Source organism: Puccinia triticina, chromosome 8A, assembly GCF_026914185.1.
Source record: "Puccinia triticina chromosome 8A, complete sequence".
Classification (NCBI taxonomy): domain Eukaryota; kingdom Fungi; phylum Basidiomycota; class Pucciniomycetes; order Pucciniales; family Pucciniaceae; genus Puccinia; species Puccinia triticina.
In genome coordinates, this window is record NC_070565.1 from 7,331,910 (window position 1) to 7,343,966 (window position 12,057).

The 12,057-nt window shown below is 46.2% G+C and overlaps 1 protein-coding gene across 1 annotated transcript; it reads left to right on the top strand.

Moving 5' to 3' along the window:
* Positions 1-1,999: 1,999 nt before the first annotated feature.
* On the top strand, positions 2,000-3,295 carry PtA15_8A773 (uncharacterized protein; the record flags this gene model as incomplete). The annotated part of the gene is made up of 7 exons (XM_053172237.1): positions 2,000-2,035; positions 2,120-2,221; positions 2,288-2,349; positions 2,430-2,562; positions 2,750-2,902; positions 3,086-3,195; positions 3,280-3,295. 7 exons carry the CDS (start codon positions 2,000-2,002, stop codon positions 3,293-3,295), a joined length of 612 nt encoding a protein of 203 aa, XP_053023421.1.
* Between the last annotated feature and the right edge of the window lie 8,762 nt (positions 3,296-12,057).

A 12,057-nucleotide genomic window follows, 5' to 3' on the forward strand; every position in this document is an offset into this window, starting at 1 on the left:
GGGATGAAAGTCCAAGTCCAAGTAGAGGCTTTGACCCTCAAAACCTGATAAGAAGTATGTACAGGTCCTTATCTTGTTGCTATTGGGGCACTTCTTTGAACATGACAACTATTTTTCTCTAGAATATTCCAATACTTCTTGTTGCTAAGGCAAAACTTCCATTACAGTTGGTAGACCATTTTGGAACATTCTATTTCTTCTTGGTTTCATGTATTGTTGCACAGCCTCTGCTGTATTGTTGCACAGCCTCTGCTGTATTCACAGTTACTAGAATATTCCATACTTGTATTGCTGTGCTACCTGCACTTTTTGCAGGGAAATTGTAATCCTCCAGGGGGCAAAAATCCCTCACTCTTGTCTATAAAAGGAGGCTCTCCTCCACTGTTTTTCTGTTTCCTCATGCAAAAAGTACACAGAGTACCTAGCCAACAAATAATTGTAAACACGACAGCACATATTTACTACGCAATATATATACCAGTTACACCCTACAAATAACCAATACTTCGCCAGAAGAGTCCCAAATAATCCCTTGCAAGGCTATTAACAACTACACTGTCCACATCTTCTTCTTCCAAGCTTAGCTTGGGGGGTGTTGTCAGTCTGATTTTCAGAGAGGCAGGGGTTTCCCCACACATACTTCTCTAAATTCAGCCAAAAGGGGTGCAACCCACTTTTGGAGTCTCACAACGTATAATTTATGGGTTCTCCCCCCTTTTCCGGTTTGTTTCCCTTATAAAAAGGGGCATGGTAGTAATCTACCACGTTTGCATATTTTTCTTCCTTCTTTTTCGGCTCTCTAGGTTGAATTTCAACGGATTCGTCGTCCGAAACTTGATCGAAGTCGTAATCATCATTTGGATTAGCCAAATCAATAGTTTTATCGGCCTTCAAATCACCAAGTTTAAACCAACCAAGAAATAAAATAACCAATCATGCCTTTGTCAGTTATATTCTAATGCTTCATGTAGCATGCATGTTGCTTACTGAATTGTCTGCCGCATACTTCTGGGTTTTGATTTTGGAAGTCTTGTTCTTGTTAGTCAAAGCACCTTTCTTGGTGGCGCTGGCAGGCCCAGAAGATCCAACTTGACGAGGCCTCTTAGCTGTAGGCCCTTTCTTTTTGTTTTTCGGAGGGGAATTGCCGGATTCCGAAGAATGTGCCTGCGGCCGTTTTTGTGATGTTGGCTTTGTGGCCCGCACTCGAGAGTCTGACGACGTAGGGATCATGTCTGGCATTACTGTTACGGAGGAGGCCCGTTTAGATCGACGGGGTTGAACTTGAGACTGGTCAGTTTGCTCTCCAGCATCTTCTCTTTCTTCCACTGGCTGTTGAGGGGTGGTGGGTTCGAATGCCATGGCAAAGGTTTTTTATGGCGGCAAAGGATAGGTAACACCGGTGGCTCAGGCGAGATGGAGGGGAAAATGGAACAGATAGACCTAGGCCCAGGGGTGTTTGAGGTGGGTTGATTCACGCAAGCCACCAAACCTACTGTATGGAAAAATGTACGGCAAAAATTCCCTTTTGGGAGCTTTTGGGACATCCTCGCGGAGCTAAGGGGCAAGCCTTGAGACGCGTTATCGGTGTTACGGGCCGTTATCGCCGTTACTCTATCGACCCTCTGGGCCAAAACGGAAGTATGTAGATCCCGTTACGCTACCAAGATATCAAAGATTTTTGCCGTTACTAATAACGTAACGGGCACCCCCGCGTAACGAGGATAGTTACGTTACTGAAATTACGTGGATAGCGTAAAGTAACGTAACTACCCATCGTTGCCACGTAGTCCGCTCCTCAGCCCGGGATTGTCCCGGTCCACTCCCGGATGAGGAGCACTGGTCGTGCTGCGGCGAGTCTAGGAGATGCGTGTGACATCTGTGTCACAACACAAATTTCATTCACCCACTGACTGCTGCATTGACGCAGCCCTCCGTACGCCTTTCTTGAACGAAACCTACACACCCAATCTCCGAACAACTACAGAAATAATACCCCAGAATGCCTAAGGGCGGCGGAAAAGGAGCTGGGGCAAAGGTGAGAAAGATTGGTTGACCTTCAAGATGTGAAATTTGGATTATTTCGTTGCTTGAAAGTGACATGTTGAATGCTATTTCCCAGGCCGCCAAGTCTGCTCATGAAGAACAAGTCAAGCAACAGAAACAGAAGGAGTTGGAGGACGCAGAGGCAGCTCAATGGGCCGACGGGGCCAAGGAAAGCAAAGTGAGTATTTAGCGCCCGCAGTTAACTTGAAATTTTGAGGCTGCTAACCATCCCGCTTTCCTTCAGGCCAGTAAGAAAGAGAAAGCAGAAAAGGCGGCAGCTGCCAAAGCTGAGCGAGAGCGCTTGTTGTCAGTCAAGCTTTGCTGAGTGATTGATGAGCTCGTCCGATAACTGATCATGTTTTGCACGCCTCCACCCAAACCCCTAGGAAGGAAGAAGAGGAACAAGAAGCTAAGAAAACGACTGCGAAAGCAACAAAACCAGCAGCATCCAAGCCAGCCAAAAAGGCAGCATCCGGCCCCTCGTCATCGGCTGTCCCCGAATTCTCTGCCCGCAACATTGTAAGACCCGTTTTGAACATGTATCATATCGTTTCCTCGCGGCTTAGGCTAATCTTAGCGCACAATTTCTTTTTAGGATGATGTGCGTTTTCAACGAAATCAAATCACTCTCATCTCATCCCGATCGATTCACTCACGAGACCCAATCGTCCATCTCTTACGGTTGATTTGGTGCACTTATTTCTAGGCATTGGATCTGCTGGATATTGCGAACGAGAGAACAGACAAGGCTAGCTTAGGCGCCAAAGCAGCCAAAGGGGTCGATGCACACCCCGAAAGACGCTTCAAGGCTGCTTTTGAGGCTTACAAAGAGAGTGAAATGCCAGCTCTTCGGCAAGAGGTCGGCTAATTAGTCTCATAAATTTTGCTTATCTCTCCCTCTCCCTCTCCCCCTCTCTCTCTACCAACTCATAGATCAATTGAGAAACTGACGAGACCATCTATCTGCTTAACTGATCATGTGTCACTTCCAAAGCAACCGGGACTGAGATTGCAGCAGTACCATGATCAATTATACAAACAGTTTCAGAAGCACCCCGATAATCCATTCAACCAAGTTACTGTCTCTTATGATGCCACGAAACAAGACAAGGTGGCTGCACTGGAAACCAAGAAGAAGGAAATTGAAGAAAGGTACTTCACTTTTACTCCTGATGTCATGTTTTGGAAATTTATCATTTTTGGATTTGGTAACTGATGCCTATTTTACTTATTCAGGTTGAAAACCAATTGATGGTAAGCATGCTCACTCCATGTCATTTTGGTACATGATCAATGTAGAAACTTGCAAGTCTGATGGACTGGAAATTACCCTGATTAATGATGGCTTATAAGAATATACCAAGTCTGCATAAATGGTAAAAACAAGCCAAAAAGTGATCCCCCTCTAATTCCTGAGTGTAACAAAGCCTGTGACACCACTAAGCTGTGGCCCATAGGTGCAAGCGGGGCTTATGACTAACTATGAGATTCTCACATGTGATAATCTTGAAAGTACCTGTAGCATTTTTTCTTCTAGATATGGCTGTTTTGCATCCAGATACCTGCCTGTGCTTGGGTATCCAAGGCCCTCTTCCCCTAATTCTCAACATCTGCATCCGCTGGTGGACGCCGCTGTGTCTGAGCGGTGTAAGACTCAAAAGTGATTGTGAAATCCTTTTGCTGAATGGAGAAGGGGATGATGGAGGTGCAAACTCTGCCCTTCTATACTATCAGATAACAAGACCCACCAAGCTAAGCTTGGCAAGTTTTAATCAAGTGATAGGTCTGGTCTGTTCTGGGGAGAGGAAGATGGAGTCTGGGGTCTGGGGTTCTGGGGGTTCTGGGGGTTCTGGATCCAAGATGGTAGATTGCAGGATGAGGAAGAGGCTTGGATCTCCAGCCTCTCAAACCTTGAGTATGGTCTGTGACATGTACGTTGTGGTGATTTGTATAGGCAAGCGTGGTAGAATGTACACTCGGGGATAGTGCTGGCGGGAATGCACAGAGCGGCTCAGGCAGAGTGCATTCCGGTGACAAAAGCACTGAGGATGATGTCAGGAAAGCGCACTAAGAAAGCTTACAGAAAGTCACGTGCGGACCGGAATGCACGGATTGCGGATTGGGTATTTGGATCGGAGCAGAAAAGACAGGGCTGGACTGTGGCGGATTACACACGTGGACTGGTAGCAGCGGCACGTCAGCAGGTGAGCCACAACAGCCAAAGCGGGTGGAGGCGGTGACAAGAGACCGACTGACGGGGGCTAGACAGAGGATGGTGGGAGATCAAGTGTTGGAGAGGAGCGGAGTCTGGGAAAGTGACGTGCGGAATAGCGGGCGGAGCTGGGGGACTAGTGCGGGAAAGTGTCAGACGTGCGGGATTGGGTGGGAACAGCGATGTGCGTGGAGGGAAGGACGGGAAAAGGGGGCTCAGGGATTTCTCTTCTTACCTTATCCTATTATCCTATCATCTTACGGATTACTCATTTTATTGTACTTACAATTATGGACATACTAGAGTTATTAGGAGATTATTTGTGACCTTATCTTTATTTTCAAGAGTACTTGTGGATTCTGTGCTTACAGAGTGCAGAGCTTTATTCACTTGTGGATTATTACACTATAGATCAGTCTCAGAGAGGAGTGCTGAAGGCTAGCGGATAGTAGCAGTGTGGAGCCAAGTTACTGACAATCACACAGCCCGGACATTAATATTCTTGAAGGAGGCGGTTGGCGGACATTTCCACCGACTAACCAGCTTTCATTCTCACAACCTGTACTCTATGTACATGTGAGCCTGCGCTGCAGAGCCCATGCTACGGCTCATAACATTATCCCCCCTTTAATGCCCAAGCCGCCCCCTTTTCTGGTTGATCAACGGTTCAGGTTGGTTGTCTTCAAACAAGATCCTTTTGATATATGCTGCCATTCAATTTATTCAAGCTTGTACATCTCTTGGCACACAACCTTTTAGATGCTCTTTGGGTCTGGGGAAGTCACCAAACCAACAATATTGAGACACAGGCTTTGCTATCTGAATGGGCGGGGGTCCAATGCTGCCGCTGTCATTATAGATAATTAAAACGGCTGCTTGGTATGAAGAATAAAATAACTTGTACAGTTTTCAGTTTGGAAACCTGTGAGGATAAGGAGGATGCACGCTTCCAGGCACTTGCACTGATATATTTTCAGCAGAAAGACAAAGAAAAAACTCTTGGCATGGCACTTTGCCAGCTATCTTGGTTGTGGGAAAAACCAAATCTTCCAACCGCAATAAAAACAATAAGCTCCTCATGTTTTTCTTGATTTTGCATTCCTTTTTGGTGTCAATGTGGTCAACAGTCTTTCCAACCTGATTTAAAACCTCAAGTAAAGTTGATGATTGAAATCAGTCCAAAGTCTTTCAAACGGAATGGAATTAATACCCAAACACCATGGCATGCTAAAGCTGTGTCTAACTCTTGAAGTCTGACTACTCTGGCTCCTCTTTGCCACCCAATGCGCTAATGCTATACAAAATTGAATGCATTCAGCAGCAACAGACCAGCATTACATTTCTGTCTTGTGCACATACTATTACCATGTAGGGATCAAACTATAAAGATATCAGTTGGACATTGTTGCCAACATGAACAACCCTTCCTAACCATATTCTGTGAAATATTCTGGCTATTTCCGTACCAGCAGAAACTCTTGGATCCCTCCAGGTATTTATTTGGCTTGCATTATCTGGATCAAGGCCCCTATTTTCAATTCTGGATTGTGCCTTATGGATTCAGCAAACTCAATAGAGATGAAGGGATTTTCTTTGAGCGCAACAAGCACCACACAATCAACTTTTCCTAAAACAAATGAAACCCGCTTATGAACACCTATGGTACCCAGCACCCTTGCACACACTATACCCCTGCAAGAATTCAACTTTCTTATTAACACAGAGCTTTTCATAGTCAAGTCTGAATGACGGGGACATCATTCAAATTTGGGGGTGGAATTAAAACTTTTCATAGCATATTTTTCTGCCTTTCAGCCTCAAAATTCAGTCTCTCTTTTGCCTAAACACAAAAATTTTATTTCATACTTCATCAAAGTGCATGGAGTTCTACTGGAAGCACGGTCAATGACAAAGGAGGAGCGCCAACGTCTGGAACTTCTAGCATGGATAAGACAAATGGCCTGGATGCAAAATCAAGGACAGCTACGCCACAAGGATAACAACAATTTGGGGGTGGCTTCTCCACACTTTTCTACTAGAATTCCTGTTACATTTTCCTTTTACCTTTTATTTTGTCATCTAGATACACCTTTCCATCATCACATTATTCCCCAAACAATGCCCATAATACAAGCAAGAAAACAATTTATAATTTATTAAAAAGCAATAAAAAAAAACTCTTATTTCTGCCTCCCTTGTTCATAGCTTTTCTCTTCTTCAACTCAACTCAAATTTTACGCCAGAAGGAAATCAAACATAAAAAATCTCTGCACAAAAACCAATCAACTTGCCACGTCACAGTCTCCTTTTGCCTTGCCCTATTTTCTTTCTCCTCTCTTTGTCACACCTCACTCAAGGTTGGATGATGGGGACATCATCTAATTTGGGGGTGGATGTTGTAAGGGTCCGGTGGACCCTCACTGGATAATTAGACAGGGAAAGTGGACGAGAGGCGCAAGACCGGAGGCCTTTGGGACTTTTTCTAGTTCCAAACTTTGGGGCTTGATTGCAAAGGCCTAGCCGGGAGAGATGTGAAGGGCAAGATCTCTCTGTAAGTACAACTGGAAACAAAAGGAGAAGGAGGAAAAGGGGGAAGGCTTACCTAGCCGGGAGAGATGTGAAGGGCAAGATCTCTACCGGCTAGAACGTGGAAGGGAGTGTAGACTAAATATCAGGTGGATTATGTAATCTTGTGAGACCCCAAAGGAAGGGGCTTACAGATGTGGTGAGCCTAATCAAAACTTGATTACATCACTTAGACACTCACGGTGAAGGAATCAGTGCCAAAACCCTCCAGAAATCATCCTGTTACACATAATCCACGCCCACAGACACTTCATAATAGCCTAGAATCATCTCTACAGGCGCCTCAAACCCTTCAGTATTTGCTTTCATGGATGGCCCTCCACAATGGGTAATAAAATATGTACAAATTCAGGTTCAAAGTGGGAGAAAGTCCACAATCAAACAGAGCCAGACTATTAGGAAAGACTCCAAGTTTTCACTACATCTTACTCCTCCATATTCCAACAAGGTATAACTCTTTCTCAGATGCATGGCGGCTGATGTGCCATGGTTAGGGTTTCCTCTTATGTCATCCCAAGCCCTTGTCCCCTTATTGGAGGCTTTTTGTACCCTGTTTCCCATCTTTCTCTTTGTCTCAGAACATCTGTTGTCCCCTTAAATGCAGAGCCTTTTGGCCCATTCTGTTTGTCCTCCATCAGATCTTCATTGTCTCTGGTCACAGTTTAATGTTAGATATCATTAGAAATATACTCACCTTGAAAGAATTACCCTTATATTGGAATACCAGTAAACAGTCTGACTCTACTCATTTTCCCATCATTCCGTCTAGAAAGCACTATTCTCAATACTTCATCAGCCACACTTTTCTTTAAGATTCCATGCTCTTATTCTTGTTCCATATTACTCTCCCAACCTGAGAGGAAGCTTTTCACGCACTCATCCCTCTCTAAGCTCTATTCCCCCAAGAGTAGTTCCACACCGGGAAAAAAAAATTCATCAATAAAGTTGATGTTTTTCCAACTTGGGATGAGGAAGGTTTTCATGCCCCCCTTCCTCTGAGTTTGTGGTCAAACTCAGACTCCAGGAGGCGCCGCGTGCTGCGGACCCATCATCACGCCCCGCACACACGCACACACAAGGAAACAGAACACGCAGGAAACAAGGAACAAAAAAACAAACAAAACTGAACCAAAACCAACCCTCCACACTGATCCCATCCAACGTGTGCTGTCAGAAACAACAAAAAATAACAAAACCAAACTGCAAGAAACAAACAAAACAATGACAACATTTGGAGCAGCCTGAAACACCTTGAGGGGTTTTTGCCTTGAAGTCCTTCTGCGCGCCGCGCCACCAAATGAAAGCTGACTCTGCATGTACCATAATACACATCACAACGGCACAGGAACGGCATCCTGCTGCACAAACCGCAATGCGCCGTGTAGAGCAAGGAAATCCCAGTTGATGGAACATCTTGGCAATTATGTAATGAGAGTTGGGTTTGGTATTGCGCACACATCGGGGGGGGGGGGGGGGAAAGTGTACACATGCCCAACAAACACTATGCCAAATAAACTATTCACACTAACAGACACTTGGAGAACCAATGAAAAGAACTATTTAAAAATTATTTACAAACTGGGGGGAAAGGGGGAAATAGGTACACTTGAAGAACAACTACTTGCAAAGTCACGCTTGATGGGAAACAGTAAGCTTGTATTGTGTTTTATTCTGCAAGAATTGCCATCTTGGCCATCACTTTGAGCTTGGTGGGTGGCCAGATATTCTCCATGTCAAGCTGAGAGAAGAATTGATCTCCAAATAAGTTTGAATCCAGCTCAGGTATGAGCTTGATTAAACGGTACATAGTCATGCAATACAAGTGCATGAGCCATTGCCTGTTCCAAATTTCACTCATGCTTGCCTGTAAAAACCGCACCGTCCCCGGAGGTACTGAAGTTTCTCTTCAATCAAAGCCCACTGCCAATTAATATCCCCCGGGACCCAACGGGCATAGTGAGAAATTGTCTGAATTCTCAGATGAGCAATGCGCGCCCTGAACCTAGTGTTGGTGTGAAGTTCTCCCTCGTTGTTAGGCTACATCCAAGATTGCATCTGTATTATCAATACCAGCAAACAGTTAGGACTTTCCGGGTTGTTACAAGCCTCAACTTAAATCAATAATCAAGTCAGTCAAGGTGGGAGCTGGGTGTGTCAATGGTTGGCCCAAAGGGCTGTGAACTATGCTAAGCAACTGGAAAATGCTGACAAGTGAGCCCCCAACGCTTGCCACACACGCGACGCATGGATGCCACTGAAGCGGGACTAAGTAGAGTTCCACAACACTCACGGGTTGTCGAGCTCGAGTGAGCACAATACACACAAACTTTCCACGCGTGGACTTAGTCTGTCAAGCTCGAGTGAGTACAATCCACGCAAAGGTTCCACACGTGGATTTAGTTTAAACCAAGAACGTTGTGAAGAGCCTCTGCCCCACAAAAGGTCCGCTAGATCATTTTTAGAATACAACGCCCGTATACCTTGTTTGATACAAAGGACCGGGGCTTTTACTTCTATTCCGCATCTCAACCCTTTTTCCTTTAAAGTTCTTCTCCTTTACTCCGCCCTCCTCTCACCGCTCCGCATCCTCCTTCAACTCCGCTTCTGTACCAAGCCCCGGACCCAACTCCTTCTCCTCAACCATCTTCCTTCACTTGCTACCTTTTAAGGTAAGCTAGAGTTTACGAACCACTTTTAGGGTTCAGGTACAACTAAGCTCTACCAGCCCCTCCTCCGGAGGCGCGGCTTTCTCCTCCCGCTCTGCGGTTGAGTCAAGCGTGTTTTCCTATTTAGGAACTCACCCTTTGTTATTTCCTATTCAGGCGTCGTCACTTTAGAGAAGCGCCCTGAAACTGGGCCAGCTGGACAGCTGATGCTCAGCTTGCTGAGTATCAGCTGACCCAGGCCAGGGAAAAAGATGGGAATCAGCTTGGACAGGAACAGAGCTGAAAATCAGCTAGGCTAGGGCCAAAGCTGAGCATCAGCTGAGCCGGGGGCAAGGCTGAGCATCAGCTGTGCCAGGGTCAAAGATGATCATGTTGAGTATAGTACTCAGGTTTTTCTTTTGTTTTGTCTGCTTCATCCATGTCACTATCCTGTTATACACATGTCACATCCTGTATGTAGTCTTCCTGAGGCAGCAGGCGTGGAAGGACCCTTTCATCATCCTTCCATGACTCTTGAACACCGCCCCGTACCGTGCCTGCTGCCCTCAGGTCAGTCTTTCCTTTCTTTTGTTTCTTTTGTTTCTTTCTGTTCTCCTCTCTCTCTCTTCTTTGTTTTCCATTTCACATCATTCTGATCTGCAATCATCATCCTTCCACGACTCTCAAACACCGCCCCGTACTGTGCCTGCTGCCCTCAGCCCTGTCCATCTTATCGGGTTATGAGCACCAGCTAGCTCCCGGCTATACTCGCGCATTGCTAGGCGTTAAAAATAGGCATAACAGGTGTTACGAACTCGTGAACTCTACAAGGATCAAACTCTTGCGTCCTCTCGAACTCAAATGTCTACTTCTAAAGACTTCAAACAGGACAACCCCACTCACGCCGACATCGGCGTCACTCCCCAAATGTCAAACTCCTCTCCAAAAATCTTGATTGCAAGGCTTCCAATCCTTAAAGCTCCGGGTGCCGACTCCAACTACCTAAACTGGAAGAAGGTCGTGCACCGAGTGTTCAAATCTGCAAAAGTCGATCACGTACTCAACCCGGTAGCGCGCAGTCTTTGTCCAGCCAGTTGGGAAGAGGATAACGACCTCGTATGCGCCGTTTTGGTCCAGATTGAGGATGAATCGAACCTTCATCATCTCGCCAACAAGGACAATGCCGCCACTATCTGGAGCGATCTTTCCCGCACTCATCAAGACTCAACCACAGGCGGCCGCGTGTACTGGATTTGCAAGTTGGTGAACGCCCGCATGGAAGGCAACGACATCAATTCCCACATCAAAACTCTAGCAAAATCCTACAAGCGTTTGAACTCCCTTGTGTCTCCCGACAAACCTCTCACCCCAGAAGATGTGCACAATGCGGCCCTTCTCAGCTCAATTCCCTCAGATTGGCTTCACTGCGTATCCGGTTTGATGAACCAGGAGGACGTCAAGACGGCAACGATTGTTTCCGCTCTAAAGAACGAGGCGATCCGTCGCAAATCTCAAGGCATGTGGGTTCCTATGAGGTAAAATATCGAGAAGGGTATTCCTATTTCATTGCGTTCATCGACGATTACTCCAAGTTTCTAGTAGTCTATCCAATGAAATTTAAAAGTGACTCTTTCAATTGCTTCAAGCTCTTCCGAGCCTCTTTTGAGAAAAACGGTGCCCATAAGATCGTAGCCCTCCGTTCAGACAACGGAGGGGAGTACATATCAAATGAGTTCTCTTCCTACCTCCTGTCAGCAGGCATCAAACACGAACCGGGGCCTCCGCACTCCCCAGAGCTGAACGGTGTGGCAGAACGGACAAACCGCACCATCAGTAACCTCGTCAGATCTTCTCTCATCAGTGCACGCACCCCGAAATCTTTTTGGACGGACGCTCTTTGACACGCCCTTTTTGCTTTCAACTCCTTCCCTTGCAACACCCCGGCAGGCTTTAAATCCCCCATCTCAATTCTAGGACTACAACCGGTTGATCTGTCCTATCTCCACCCTTTCGGCTGCCTTGTATGGTACAAGGTACCGGAGGCAAATTGCAAGAAGCTCGACCAGAAGGGAAGGGCTTCCCTACTTCTGTCTTACCTGTCGGACGGTAACGGGTACAGAGTCTGGGATCTTGAAAGCCGGTCCGTTGTCAAGTCACGCAATGTAATCTTCAACAATCAGCTCTTCCCATACAGTTCCAAGCTCATCTCCCCTTCTCCCACTCTGTCAGTTGAAATCCTGTGGCCGGAATCATCCCACACTGAACGTAAAGAAAATCAACTGCTTCCTGGTCTGCCCATTCCAGTCAATCCGACGCCTGGTAATCCTTCCCCCTCCCCTAATCCATCTCCTTCTCCCTCTCCCCACTCCCCACCTCTTTGTCCACCAACCCCTGATGCTCCACTAAACATTCCTCTAAAGCCTAGGTTCGACTGACGCCTCACGGCATCTATACATGCGCCCGGGAATGCTCCCGGGGAACCAGAAAGCATCAACTTGGACTCAGATCACTCAACATTGGATCGTCCTGACATTTCTTCCCCCCCCCCTCTGTATCTTCTCCTGATCTTTC